Source organism: Oryctolagus cuniculus, chromosome 8 (assembly GCF_051225735.1).
Source record: "Oryctolagus cuniculus isolate XC-2025 breed Fujian yellow rabbit chromosome 8, ASM5122573v1, whole genome shotgun sequence".
Taxonomy (NCBI): Eukaryota; Metazoa; Chordata; class Mammalia; order Lagomorpha; family Leporidae; genus Oryctolagus; species Oryctolagus cuniculus.
Genome location: NC_142874.1, coordinates 17683688 through 17699187, shown reverse-complemented (window position 1 = coordinate 17699187; position 15500 = coordinate 17683688). Strand labels below are relative to the sequence as shown.

The following is a 15500-nucleotide window of genomic DNA, read 5'->3' as shown; positions in this document are numbered from 1 at the left end:
TCCCAGGCCACAGCAGAGAGCTGGACTGGAAGAGGAGCAACCGGGACAGAATCCGACGCCCCAACCGGGACTAGAACCCGGTGTGCCGGCACCGCAGGCGAGGATTAGCCTAGTGAGCTGCAGTGCCGGCAATTCTTTTTTTAAGATTTATTTTTTATTTGTTTGAAAGGCAGAGTTGCAGAGAGAGGAGAGAGGGAGAGAATCTTCCATCCGCTGGTTCACTCCCCAAATGACTGCAAGATTACTGCAGGCTAATCTGATAATAAACAAGCATCTTAAGGAAGCAGTTGTCATTGTCCCCACTTTGCAGGTGAGGAAACTGAGTCTGAGAGAGCTGTAACGTGGTGTAAGCGTCTTGCTGAGATTCAGCTGGCAGAACCAGACCTTGGCTGTCATCAGGACACAAGAGGAAAATAAAAGGCATTCAGGGCAGGATTTGAAACATGGCCGACGACGCGGAGCAGCAACAAACTACCAACACCTTTGAAGAGCCCCTGGGACTCCTCAGGCTCAGCCCGGGTGAACAAACCGATGTGAAAATGAGAAAGTGCTGAGAGCTTCAAGGCAGATTATGCTTATGATCAGCACTGAAACGTGATGCTGGGAGATGTGGAAGGAACAGTGACGGCCACAGAAATTGGTGCAGAAACATGGGAAGAGAGACATAGGTCAACAAAACGGAACATCCTAATGCGCTTTGTCTGGACAGGTGGTGTTGTGCTGGCTGCCCCTCCACTGAGAGGTGACTGAAACAAAGAACTGACCCTGTGTGGGAAGTAGACTTCATACAACTGCCTCTTTAAAGGGACAGGACATTCACAGGAGAAATTTGTGTACAATTTGATACTGAGAGATGACCCAGGGATTCTTCCACTCCTGAAATGAGTTGATTTGCAACTTAGAACCTCTGAAGCTGAAGGACAGTTCTATTTTCCCTCAGCCCTTCCAGTCAACGTGGGAGACATGTAGAACTCTTTCTGGAGTTGGTTTGCTCCATTGTATAAATGCACTCTGATTTTTTTTTCCTTTAAAATAAAGTTGATGTTTCCTTTCTGACTTTATTTAAAAAAAAAAAAAAGAAAAGAAAACAAGTTCAACACTTTAAATTCCTTGCCTTTTTAAAATTAGGAAATGCTGTTTTGTTAAGCTTGGTCAGGAAGTCCAAAGCAGAAGGTCTCTGTTTGCACTTTCATGCAACAAAACTCTCAGAAGGCGCACGTTCCCGGCAGTCTCAGAGGGACATCACTGTGGCATCGTACTAGGCACAGTTGCTGGCTTTCACGAAGCCTGACTCAACCATCATGTCAAGAATCATTTCCCTGGCCGGCGCCACGGCTCAATAGGCTAATCCTCCGCCTGCAGCACCGGCACACTGGGTTCTAGTCCTGATCGGGGCAATGGATTCTGTCCCAGTTGCTCCTCTTCCAGTCCAGCTCTCTACTATGGCCCGGGAGTGCAGTGGAGGATAGCCCAGGTCCGTGGGCCCTGCACCCTCATGGGAGACCAGGAGAAGCACCTGGATCCTGGCTTTGGATCAGCGCGGTGCACCGGCCGCAGCGCTCTGGCCGCAGCGGCCATTAAGTGGTGAACCAACGGAAAAGAAAGACCTTTCTCTCTGTCTCTGTCTCTCTCTCTCTCACTGTCCACTCTGCCTGTCAAAAAAAAAAAAAATCGCTTCCCTTCTAAAGTCCTTGGAGCCAAGTTGGTAAAGAATCAAGAAGCGTCTTTTAAGGATATGAGTGATTTTCAAACGCCAAATACTTTGGGGAAGAAGCTGCTTGCGTAGAAAACAAACAGCATCCAAATATAAGACGCTGACTGCAAAGATAGGGAGACTGACGTGTACAACCCAGGCTACGATAAACAGAACTGATGAGACTACTGGCTCCTCCTCCACCTCTTGCCCCAGCGAGAAAGATGCTCTGTGAATTCTCAAGCAGTGGCTCCTGCCTCTGCCTCGTTCCACACATTGAAAAGGCACAGAGACATCAGGTCATAAAACCACGAACCCACAAAGCTGAAGACACCTGTTGTCTGTGAAGCAGCCTTCACAGACCACTGACCATGCATTTATGTCAGCAGGCTTCAAGCTCTTTAGATCACACACATTTCTCAGAAAGAATAGTTCAGCAAGAATCCCAATGTACTTGCATGGATTCATCTAAAACAGTAGGGGCCGGTGCTATGCATACTAAGCTAAGCCTCTGCCTGTGGTGCTGGCATCCCATATGGGCGCTGGTTCAAGTCCCGGCTACTCTGCTTCTGATCCAGCTCTCTGTTTATGGCCTGGGAAAGCAACAAAAGATGGTTGAAGTGCTCAGGCCCTGCATCCTTGCAGGAGACCCACAAGAGGCTCCTGGCTCCTGGCTTCAGATGGGCCCAGCTCTGGCCATTGCAGCCACTTGGGGAGTGAACCAGCAAATGGAAGACCTCTCTGTCTCTCCCTCTCTGTGTCTGTAACTACCTCTCAAATAAAATCAATCAATCAATAAAATAAAACGATAACTGTGGAGCAGGTGTCTGACAGAGCCGTTAAGACTCTGGTTGAAATACCAACATCCCCATGAGAATGCCTGGGTTCAATTCCCAGCTCTGGCTCCAGCTTCCTGCTAATGAGGACCCTGGGAGGCACCAGGGATGACTTAACTCCTGACTTGTCCCTGCTCCTCAGGTGGGAGCCCTTGACTGAGTTCCTCGCTTCCAGTTTCAGCCTCACCTGGCGATTTCAGGCATTTGGGGAACAAATCACCAGATAGGAGCTCTCTCTGTCTGTGTCTCTCTGCTTCTTAAATAAAAAATAAATAAAAATAATTACAAACTACTAGCCATATTAAGTACATTAAGAAACACCCAAACAAAATTTAAAAGGAAGAGATGAAATAATTTTTAGATAATTTTATTTCTTCTTACTCCTAAAAATTTTTTTATTCACACACACACACACATGTCTGTCTATTTAGCTGCTAACACAGAGGTACTCGCAAAAATTGTGGAAAATAGAATTAAAAGACAAGTTTATTTAAACATTTTTATTTATTTCCACTTTATTTGAAAGACAAAAAAACAGAGAGACCCAGAGAAAGATCTTCCATCTGCAGAGCACTTGTCAAATGCCTGCAACAGCCGAGGCTGGGCCAGGCCAAAGACAGGAGTCAAGAATCCCATCCAGGGCTCGGCACTGAGGTGCAGTAGGTTAATCCTCCGCCTGCAGGGCCATCATCCCATATGGGTACCAGTTCTAGTCCCGGCTGCTGCTCTTCCAATTCAGCTCTCTGCTGTGGCCTGGGAAAGCAGTAGAAGATGGCCCAAGTCCTTGGGCCCCTGCACCCGTGGGGGAGACCTGGAGGAAGCTTCTGGCTTCAGGCAGCTCTGTTGCAGCCATCTGGGGAGTGAACCAGGTCTCCCACATGGGTGACAGGGACCCCGAAGCTTGAGTTGTCACCTGCTACCTCCCAGGGTGCACATTAACAGAAAGCTGGATTGGACAAGAGGAGCCGGGACCCAAACCAGGCGCTCTGATACGGGTTGCAGGTGTCCCAAACAGCATTTTAACCCCAGCACTAAACGTCCACCCCAAATGGTTCATTTTGATGTAAAAATTTTGAAATTCATACTTTTTTCATAATATCATTTGTCCATGAACTTTTTGAAGTATACTCATTTTTCAGTAAAAGCAGTGGGATTAAATGTTTCACTATTTTGAGAATCTTCATTTCACACTTCATGAAAAAGCAAGGGTGAAGGTCTGTTTCTAAATCCATTTTATGCTGAGGCTTGCATCAATGACCTTCAAAGCTAGAACCCACCCTTACACAGATCCTCAGACCCAAACGTCAGCCAGACTCAGGAAACTCCAGTCCTGACTCATCCAATCCACGCCCCAGCTACAGGAAAGTTGTACTGGAATTCATTCACTGGGGTGCCACCTCCTAATATTGTTCTTGCAAACTAACTAGTATTGCATTTCTATTTTTAATAAATGGATCCAAAGCCTGGTATAAATTTCAGTTTGCAAGATTTTTGTACAGGATGGAAAATTCTTTTAAAATGCTCAGATGGGGACCAGTGGGTCTCCCACGTGGGTGGCAGGAGCCCAAGCACTAGGGGCATATTCGGCTCCTTTGCCAGGAGTACTTGTAGAGTACCGGATAGGAAGTGGAGCAGCCAGGACTCGAACTGCTGCTCATCTGGGATGCTGGCTTCGCGGGAGGCAGCTTAGTCTGCTGTACCACGATGCTGGCCCCGAGTCCTTTTCTTCTGAGATGGACTAGAAGAGATCACAAAAGTATGCAGATTCTATGTCAGACTTTATACAAACACTGTTTTACTTTCAGGAGTAAACCTGTGTACTGTCACTGTGTAGTGGGCTGCTGGTTTGAAGCTAGAGGTGCTTCCTAGGATAACTCAGATGACATATTAACCCCAAATCACACTACACAGAGGTGCAGGCCAAGACAGCAGCTGCATGGAATCTGGGCCCAAGTCCCTTCTCTTCTGTTGCTCTGCCACTCCTAGGACGTTGCCTAGCAAATGATTGTCTCTATGGCTCCCACTCAACTCCCTACAAGAGAGCTTTTCCTTGGGGCAGGTGGAGAGAGAGGCTGAATGGCACTAACTCGGGCTCTCCCACAAAGTTCTAGCCCATGGAGGGCAGGTGCGTCAGGTAGCATGAGGCGGCTCTGCCCACACAGCAGTCCCCAGGCAGAGTTGGTGCAATCTCTGTTCAAAAGCCCTCATCCCAATGTCCTCAAGTCTCCTTTGTCTTTCATCCAAAGGTTTCTTCCCATTAGGGCTGAGTTCAGCTGAGGGTTCTCCAAATCCCCTCAGTATGGGATTATTTTGCTCACCAAAGTCCTGATATAAGCAGTCCCCAGGGCTGGTGCTGTGGCGCAGCAGGTTAACGCCCCAGACTGCAGCTCCAGCATTCCATATGCGTGCTGGTTCTAGATCCAGCTCTCTGCTATGGCCTGGGAAAGCAGTGGAAGATGGCCCAAGTCCTTGGGCCCCTGCACCTGCGTGGGAGACCCAGAAGAAGCTCTTGGCTCCTGGCTTTGGATCAGCGCAGCTCCAGCCATTGTGGGCAATTGGGGAGTCAACCATCGGATGGAAGACCTCTCTCTCTCTCTCTCTCTGCCTCTCCTCTCTCTGTGTATCTCTGACTTTTAAATAAATAAATAAATAAATCTAAGAAAGAAAGAAAGAAAGAAAGAAAGAAAGAAAGAAAGAAAGAAAGAAAGAAAGAAAGAAAGCAATCCCTGCTGGAGTAGAGGCTGTGGGATGCCATTCTTCAAGTCATCTTGTAATGTCTGGGCATCCAGTCCAGGCCAACTCTAAGCTCCCTCCCATGCCAGACAGGGATAGAAAGGATAGAGGCAGCCAGAGGAACATGCAGCCCTGGAAGAAATCTGCTTACATCTCTTTGGCCAGTGTTGTACCCTATGTCCACACCTACCTGTAAAGGCAACTGGTGGAGGCCAGACAAACCCAGGGGTCTGTTACCAAGAAAAAAGGAAGGGAGGTGTTATGGGCTGAATTGTATTCCACCCAAAAAATGGCATGTTGGAGTCCTGGGCCCTAGCATCTCAGAATGAGACTTTATTTGGAGATGGGGTACTTACAGATGTCACCAAGTTAAAGTGAAGTCATCAGATTGGACCCAATGCAGTATGACCAGTGTTCTTACAAGAGGAAATCAGGACACAGAGACAGAAAAACACAGTCGTGTGTCACTGAACATGTCACTAGGCAATTCCATCATCGTGTGAACACCACAAACTAAGATGCCTCCAATATCACCAGGTGACCCAATCATATGGGTCCACTGTCACATCCCAAAGGCTTGGTGAGCAGGGTGTGCCTGCAGAGAGAAGGCAGTGTGAACCGACCAGAAGAACCTCAGTGCTATGGTTTGCATGTGGCTTGTGTCACAGAGGTTCGTGTGTTGGAAGTCTGATACCCAGTGTGGCCATTTGGGAAGCGGTGCGAATTCTACAGGAGATGGGGCCTAGTGGGTGGTGACAGGATCACGGGAGCACTGCTCTTGGGAGGAATTAGGTAGTTCTTAGGGGGACTGAGTTGGTTATCAAAGAAAAATCGGGCCCCTCCCTGCTCTCTGGCTTCCTGGCCCCCCACAGGAGCTGTCCTTACATGTGCTCCCACCATGATGCTGTCTGCATCACTTGTGAGGGGGGCAGCCAGGGGTTCTCTTGAGAGCCAGTGCCGTGCACTTTGAATGTCCAGTCTCAGAAACTATGAGCTAAATAAACCTCTTTTCTTTATAATGTACCTAGCCTCAGGCACTTCATTATAGCAATGGAAAATGTTCTAATACAACCATCTATGAACCAAGAATGCCCAAGGCTAGGAAGCCAGAAGAAACATGCAAGGCACTCTCTCTCCCAACCCTCAAAGGACAGCAACTCTGCCGAGGCTTCCAGCCTCCAGAACTTGGATGTGATCCGTCTCTCTGGTTTAGGTTTGTGGGACTTGGTTATGGCCAGCCCTAGGAAACTAACAGAAGAGAGCACAGAAAAATTGGGTGGGCAGCTTGCAGTCTCTTTAAAATAGGCTGTATCTTAGGGGCAGGTGTAGGTTCACAGCACAGCTGAAGAGCAAGCAGAGTTTCCCCAGAGCCTCAGCCCTTCTGTGCACACTCAGCCTCCCCTGCTGTCCACAGCAGTCGATGAGCTTCCTCTAACACAACATCACCATCAAAGTCCCAAGTGCACGACAGGCTCACTCTTGGTGGTGCACACTGTGTGGGTGTTGACCAGGGGATAAGGACAAGATTCCACCACAACAGTTTCTTCCTCGGTGCTCCATCCAGTTGTGTTTCCCTCCCCTTTACCCTTGGCAACTTCTTACACTCCCCACAGTTTTGCCTTTTCTAGAATGTCACAGAATGGGAACCAACCAGTCTGTAGCCTTTTGATACTGTCTCTTCCCATGGCTTGATACCTCCTTTCTTTGTTTTCTTTTTTTTTTAAACATTGCATGGTTTTCTACCATTGTGTTATTTATGATTGTTTCCTGAGCTGCCACATTCCCATCTCTGACCTACCATCTTCTCTCTCTCTCTCTCTCTCATTTTTTTTTGTTTTGTTTTGTTTTTAAGTATTTATTAGAAAGGCAGAGTTACAGGGAGGCAGGGGCAGAGAGAGAGAGTGAGGTGTTCTAGGCCGGCGCCGCGGCTCAATAGGCTAATCCTCTGCCTGCAGCGCCGGCACACAGGGTTCTAGTCCCAGTTGGGGCGCCGGATTCTGTCCCGGTTGCTCCTCTTCCAGTCCAGCTCTCTGATGTGGCCCGGGAGTGCAGTGGAGGATGGCCCGAGTGCTGGGGCCCTGCACCCGCATGGGAGACCAGGAGAAGCACCTGGCTCCTGGCTTTGGATCAGCATGGTGCGACGGCCACAGCAGCCATTGCGGAGTGAGCCAATGGAAAAGGAAGACCTTTCTCTCTCTCTCTCTCTGTCCACTCTGTCAAAAAATAAAATAAAATAAAATAAAAAAGAGAGAGAGAGAGAGAGAGAGGTGTTCTATCTGCTAGTTCACTCCCCAGCTGGCCACAACGGCTGGAGCTGCGCCGATCTGAAGCCAGGAGCCAGGAGCTTCCTCCAGGTCTACCATGTTGGTGCAGGAGCCCAAGGACTTGGGCTGCGGCACCAGAATCCTATATGGGCGCCGGTTCAAGTCCCAGCTGCTCCTCTTCCGATCAAGTTCCCTGCTTTTTTAAAGATTTATTTATTTGAAAGGCAGAATTACAAGAGAGAGGCAGAGGCAGAGAGAAAGCTCTCCCATCTGCTGGTTCACTCCCTAGATGGTTGCAACAACCGGAGCTGTGCAATCCGAAGCCAGGAGCCAGGAGCTTCTTCCAGGTCTCCCACGAGAGTGCAGGGACCGAAGGACTTGGGCCATCTTCTAATGCTTTCCCAGGCCACAGCAGGGAGCTGGATTGGAAGTGAAACAGCCAGGACTCGAATTGGCGCCCATATGGGATGCTGGTGCTGCAGGTAAAGGTTTTACCTGCTATGCCACAGCCCTGGCCCCCTGCTAAATCCTTTTGTGTCTAGATGTCAATCACCTCTTGTAGTATTTGCCATTTGCACTGAAGCATTCTTAAATTCTGGATCACTAAGCCTCACAAACACAACAGCTACCCTATCAGCTAATTTTAGTATCTAGTTTTATTTTTTTACTCGTTTTTTGCCCCAATGTAATAGAGGAAAATAAATTTCCAGTGAGTTGCAATTTTCTTAATTTCTTTTTTAAAATGTACAGAGTTTTGAAAAAGTTCATGGAAAATGTGTATCATGAAAACGCTATCCATGGGATTTCAAAAAATGCACTGAGACAGACTTAAGTTTTAACTGTTTCATAAATCTTTTGAAGTACCCTTAAATTATATAATATGCAAAAATCCAAGGGAAAAAAGATTGTATGCCCCTAAGCAAATGAAGGACATAAGACAATTTCTTTGTGGCAAAGCTGTTTTATTGAACTTCATGGGGAAAATGTAACAATGACACTATTCCACAACAAACGTAACTTCCGTTGAGACTTCATGAGGAAACATCTATCAACAACGTACTTTCCATAAAGCATTGTAATCAGCACATCAGGCTCTGGGGTCGTTTCCTTTGGTGTTCTCAAATTAACTGACTTTTCCAAAACACATCTGATATTTTCAACTAAAGGTCACAGATAAAATAAATTCATATATATATATGTACATAAACTGTGCAATTATGTGCTCAAAAAAATTAAATAGGCATGTCCCACCATTTTGGAAGTGATTTCTCAACAATCAATGAGGTGTTTTATAAATATTTTGGAATATACCTAAAAGCTTTATCCCCATGAACTAAGTATGTTCTTTTTAAGAATAAAAAGATACATACAAAAAAATTAAAATAAGTTGTTACAAATGAGATACAAATATTTTTAAATTAATAAATATTAAAGTGAAAAAATAACTCCTCTTGCAGAACTGTAAAGAATACTATTAACTTCTTAGAAAAAGAAAGTTGATTTATTTTTTTAAAATCATGGTAACAATACTGAAAAAAACATAAGTATGCTTCTAAAGTCTGTAAACTTTCTTCTCCACTTTAGAAAATGTTTTGAAAAACAACAGTCCCTTCTTTAGAAAAACTATTATACCTTTCACATTTACTACAGCAGTCATTGTTGGACTATAAAAATAGTTACAAACCAATGTTAATTTAGATAAAAGTAAACAATTTTTACTTTTTAATTCTGGCATGATTAAGAAAAATGGGTTTCTCTCCCTAGATGCATGTTAAGCCAATACAAACTCTAATATTTAAAACTAATTGTTTCTTATAATTATTAGTGTCAGGTGAGCTTGTTTAATAGAATTACCTGGTTTTTCTAATGAAGTGTTCCAGTCAAGACCACGATAATGCCAGAACAAGATCCCTAAACTAGATTAGATTAAATGTTTAGCTGGTTTCCCACGTTGTGAAAATACGCTAAGTACAATCATCTTTTGGCTTCATTTCCTCTGAAATGATCAAGGAGAGCCATCTGTCAGAACTGGGAAGGTGCACACCTCAGTGAAAGACATGGCTTACATTCCATTTATGTAAATAGCTTCACAGCAAGTGTGCTATTTTCTATGTGCAAAGTCTTCAATTCACAATGAAAGTATATAGGGTGAAAAAAACTTGGAAATATGCTTCCCATTACCAAGGAACAGACAAGATATTTTTCAATATCTAATTTATTTCCCATACCAAGGAGGAATAGCTCGTTGTGGCCACAAAATTTAAACACTTTAAAAAAAATCAATATAACACAATACTATTACAGAAACACATGTCAACTCATAGTAATCAGGCACACCCTCAGAGCTATAATCCAACTAGAAGTTGATGTGTTAATTTAGCATCTAATCATTAAATTGATTGGGGAAGAGGAGAGAATGAGATACAGGACTTGAAATTACTAAAACCTAAAAATAAGCTCCCCTGTGGTAGCCAGGAGCCAGGTTCATGTTGACCTCTCCTCCAAATCACAACTCCTCCAAATACTCCCAATTTGTTCTCCTCACTTAAAGACACCAAAACAAAATACAAAGCATCTTTCCTTGCCACTTCATCTGGCTTAAAATCTGACTTATACTTGCATATTTTACTAGAACTTAGTAAAGATAATAATTTATTCTTTTGAAAATAATGATTTTTATAGATCTGATCTGATCAATTAGAACTATCAAGCTTCTAGAACCAGTAGAAAAGTCATTCTTTATGGACTGAGACACAGAAAATATTCTATGCCTTCTTCTCCCCACTAGACCAAAGTCTTGACTCCATAATAACATACCGAAATACCTTGATAAAACAAAGAAGGAACTCAGGGAAGAGGCAAATACGAATTTCTATCCTAAAAGAACACTTCCCAAGGAAGGTAACAGTAGGTGTGTACTAACTTCTTACTTTTTTTTTTTCAGTCCCAGGAACACAGAATGAACAGGTACTGATTCTTAAAATCCCACCATGCTCTCATTTGAAGCTTCCTTCACTGGACTTCCAAAGAAAAAATAGGCCGGCGCCGCGGCTCACTAGGCTAATCCTCCGCCTAGCGGCGCCAGCACACCGGGTTCTAGTCCCGGTCGGGGCGCCGGATTCTGTCCCGGTTGCCCCTCTTCCAGGCCAGCCCTCTGCTGTGGCCAGGGAGTGCAGTGGAGGATGGCCCAGGTGCTTGGGCCCTGCACCCCATGGGAGACCAGGAAAAGCACCTGGCTCCTGGCTCCTGCCATCGGATCAGCGCGGTGCGCCGGCCGCAGCGTGCCGGCCGCGGCGGCCATTGGAGGGTGAACCAACGGCAAAGGAAGACCTTTCTCTCTGTCTCTCTCTCTCACTGTCCACTCTGCCTGTCAAAAATAAAAAAATAAAAATAAAAAAATAAAAAAATAAAAACAAAGAAAAAATATTCTGATTCAACTCATCATTTCAATGACATCTGAAACCAACTTTTTCCTTGTGTTGTCACAGTGACAAACTTCTTAAGTAGATACAAAATAAAAAGCATGACAATGATGTATACTAAAGTGTCAGGATGAGCCATTATATTTGAGAGTTAATCTTACGATTATCACTGTCATACTTCAAAAGTATTTCTTTAAGTCAAAATTGGTAGTATAATCAAGAGATATTTAGCACCAGCACATCATTGCAGGCTTTGGTTCAGGCTTCAGGATAATTCCATTATCAGGGGGTTGACTAAGCATTAATGGTTTATGGCTCTTAAGCTTATGAGCCAAGGTCATAAATATAGCTTCCACATGATCATTGTCATTGGGGTTTTTAGCAGAAGTTTCAAACAAAGGCATACTGTGTGTATCGGCAAACTTTTGTGCCAAGTCTGTGGGAACCTGAATGGCACTTCTCAAGTCACATTTGTTTCCCACGAGGATCCGTGGTATGTCATCGGCTAGCAAATGCTGCTTGCATTCCTCTATCCAAGATGGCAGGCTGTGGAAACTGGCCATGTTTGTCATGTCATACACGAAGACAACAGCGTGGACATTCCTGTAGTAGTGCTGCACCATGCTCTTTCTGAATCGCTCTTGTCCTGCTGTGTCCCATAACTGGATCTGAAAATGAAATTTTTTTTTAAAAAAGAGGAAAACTGAAACTTTTATTCCAATTATACAGATTGAGACATTGAATTACCTTTGTATGAGCCTCAGTACTTCTTCACTTATACTTTGTTCTGTTCCCTTCTATAGAACTGTCTTTGTCAGTGCTGCCTATGGGATATGCATACTAGTCTCATTATTGTTAAATTGTAAAACAAGGGCCAGAAAAAGTATTTCAATTTACTAAGTGTCAGTAAATCAAGTTTGTTTGGATAAAACTATACTTCCAAAACTTATTTTAAGATGTTAACAGAAAATATATACATATATCAGGTTCTTGCAATACCTTAAGCGCTTAATTCCTATAAATTTGGTTACTAAATGTTACTCTACCTTTCAGTAGTATAATCTAAAATATTAGATGTAGGAAAGATTGTCATAGTTATGAGGCCCAGCCTCCAAATACACACACACACACACACACACACACTATTCCAATGTCTCCTAGTAGAAATATGGGGAATTTGAGGAATAAAGATAAATATAACTCATCATATTTAGAATTATCCACTAGATAATTATCCAACCTTTGTTTAATTTCTTAAAAATAAAAGTTGAATCATGAGCAGTTCTGTCAGAGTGGGAAAGACTAGAGACAGATTTGCTTAGATAACTTTAAACTGAAAGGCTTATGCTATCTACAGATGTTCAACATAGTAACTGGATGCCTAACCTGGTGCCTCCTCATACAACAGTACAAAGTAGATGGAAATTCAGGGGGATACTGAAGATAGCCCAAAAAGTAGATGTAAGATTTGAGGTTGGCCGGTGCCGCGGCTCACTAGGCTAATCCTCCACCTTGCGGCGCTGGCACACCGGGTTCTAGTCCCAGTTGGGGCGCCGGATTCTGTCCCGGTTGCCCCTCTTCCAGGCCAGCTCTCTGCTGTGGCCAGGGAGTGCAGTGGAGGATGGCCCAAGTAGTTGGGCCCTGTACCCCATGGGAGATCAGGATAAGTACCTGGCTCCTGCCATCGGCAAAGGAAGACCTTTCTCTCTGTCTTTCTCTCTCACTGTCCACTCTGCCTGTCAAAAAAAAATTTTTTTTGAGGTTGTCAGAACATGCCCATGGGGGCAGCTTTGTGGCACTGAGAGTCAAGCCACCATGTGGGATGCCTGCATCCCATACTGAAATCCTGGTTCAAGTCCTGGCTACTCCGCTTCTGATCCAGCTTCCTGCTAACATGCCTGGGGAAACAGCAGATGACCCAAGTTCTTGAATTCCTGCCATTCACTTGCGAGATCCAGATAGATTCCCTGGCTCCTTGCTTTGGCCTGGCCCAGCCCTGGCTATTTGTGGACATTTGGGGAGTAAAGCAGTGGGTGGAAGATCAATCTTTCCATTTCTCCCTTTCTTTCTTTCATTGCTTTTCTTTTCTTTTTTTTTTAAAGATTTATTTTTATGTATTTGAAAGACAGAGTTACAGAGAGAGAGAGGTCTTCCATCTGCTGGTTCACTCCCCAAATGGCTGCAACAGCCAGAGCTGAGCTGATCCAAAGTCAGGAGCCAGGAGCTTCTTCTGGGTCTTCCACGTGGGTGCAGGGGCCCAAGGACTTGGGCCATTTTCCACTGCTTTCCCAGGCCATAGCAGAGAGCTGGATTGGAAGAGGAGCAGCTGGGATTCGAACCAGCGCCCATATGGGATGCCAGTGCTTCAGGCCAGGACTTTAACCTGCTGTGTCACAGCACTGGCCCCTTTCTTTGCCTTTCTAATAAACAAATAAATCTTTAAGAATGAGGCAAGATACTTACCTCTAATCACATACTAAAATTTTAAATGGCTCAAAGACCTAAATGTAGCAGCTAAAATTTTAAAGGTCTTTAGAGAAAACACAGGGTAAATCTTTGTGACTTTGGATTAGCAACAGTTTTTTAGATATGATGCTTACAGCATAAGCAGCCAAAGAAAAAATAGATAAATTGGACTTCATCAAAATTTAAAATGTTTTGGGTCAGCGCTATGGCATAGCAGGTAAAGCCGCTGCCTGCAGTGCCAGCATCCTATATGGGTGCTGGCTCAAGTCCTGGCTGCTCCACTTCCGATCCCGGTCTCTGCTATGGCCTAGGAAAGCAGTAGAAGGTGGCCCGAGCCTTCGAGCCCTGCATCCACGTGGGAGACCCAGAAGAAGCTCCTTGTTCCTAGCTTCCGATCAGCGGAGCTTCAGCCACTGTGGCCAATTGGGGAGTAAACCAGTGGATGGAGGACATCTTTCTCTCTCTGCCTCTCCTTCTCTCTCTCTGTAACTCTGACTTTCAAATAAATAAATAAATAAATAAATAAATAAATAAATAAATATTTCTTTAAAAATTTAAAATGTTTATGTTTCAAAGGTCAGTACCAAAAAAGTGAAAATACAACTCACAGGATGGAAGGAAATATATGCAAATAAAATGTATCTGGTACGGGTCCAGAGCCTTACAACTCAGTTAAAAGACAGCCCAGTTTAAAAACTGGTAAAAAAGATCCAAATCACACTCTCTGAATATCTATAAATGGTCAAATAACACATGAAATGGACATCATCAATCATCAGGGAAATGCACACCAAAACCTCAACAAAATACCACTTCACATGTACCAGAATAGCTCCAATAAAAAAGACAGACAATAGTAAGTGTGGTCAAAGATGCAGAAAAACTGGAACGCCCAAGCTTTGCTGGAGAGAATGTAAAATAGTGCAGTCATTTTGGGAAAGTTTGGCAGTTCCTCAAAAAGTAAAACAAAATATTACTCTGCCACAAAAAGCAGTGATGTGCTACGGATGCATGCAATAACATGGATAAACTTCCAAAACATGCCAAGTGAAAGACACCAGACACAAAAGGCCACACGTTCCATTTCATTCACATGAAGTATCAAAAACAGGTAGGCCCATAAAAGCAGAATAGAGACTGGTGGTCACCAGAGGCTAGGGGAAGGGAATAAACTATTTTTTACACAATTCTTATTTTCATTTTATTTGAAAGGCAGAGAGACAGAGAAAGATCTTGCATCTGTTGGTTCACTCCCCAAATAACCACAAATAGCCAGGGCTGGGTCAGGCCAAAGTCAGAAGCCTGGAACACAATCTGGTCTCCCCTGTGGGTTCACATGGATCCAAGTGCTTGAGCCATCACTGCTGCCCTCCAGGGTGCACACTAGCAGGGAGCTGGACTGGAAGCTCAAACCAGGCACTCTCTGATATGGGCTGCAGATTAGCGGCTATGCCCAATGCCCACTCTGGAAATAATCTTTTTTAATGAGTACTGGGTTTTACTTTGGATTAAAGGAACTATTTTATCATTAGATAGAGGTGGTGGTTGCATAACATTGTAGATACACAAAATATCTGACTCATTCATTTTAAAATAGCTAATTGTATGTTATTTGAAATTCAAATTAACAAATTATTAGGAAAAAAAAAGATGAAACAGAGAGATGCCATAGGACCCAGTCAAATCTGGCACACTGAAGAATACTGACAACATATAATAACACAATGATTTGTACACAAATGTTCATTGCATCATTATTCATAATAGCCAAGAAGTGGAAGCAACTCAAATATCCATCAGTTGATGAATGGATAAACAAAATATGGTCTATCCATTCAATGGAACATTATTCAGCCAGGAAAAGGAACAAAGTACTGACACAAGCTGCAACATGGATGAATTCTGAAAACTGTATGCAAAGTGAAAGAAGCTAGACATAAAAGGTTGCCGTTTGTGAGATACTATTTACAACAAATGTCTGACATAGGCAAATCCATAGAGACAAATTAGATTAATGTTGCCAGGGTGTGAGGGAAGGAAGGGTAGTGAGTGACTGCCAATAGGTATGGGATTTCTTTATAGAGTG

The 15500-nt window shown here is 44.0% G+C and overlaps 1 protein-coding gene and 1 pseudogene across 2 annotated transcripts; one reads left to right on the top strand and one right to left on the bottom strand.

The window, feature by feature from the left end:
• Window positions 1–366: 366 nt before the first annotated feature.
• Window positions 367–1549, top strand: LOC149124855 (U6 snRNA-associated Sm-like protein LSm3 pseudogene; annotated as a pseudogene). The gene has a single exon (XR_016212516.1). The product of XR_016212516.1 is annotated as a U6 snRNA-associated Sm-like protein LSm3 pseudogene (transcript).
• Window positions 1550–11032: 9483 nt separating this feature from the next.
• Window positions 11033–11691, bottom strand: LOC103346840 (ras-related protein Rab-33B; the record flags this gene model as incomplete). Its single annotated transcript, XM_070047158.2, has 1 exon — window positions 11033–11691. A coding segment is annotated over one exon (516 nt), but the record flags the coding sequence as incomplete, so codon positions are not given.
• Between the last annotated feature and the right edge of the window lie 3809 nt (window positions 11692–15500).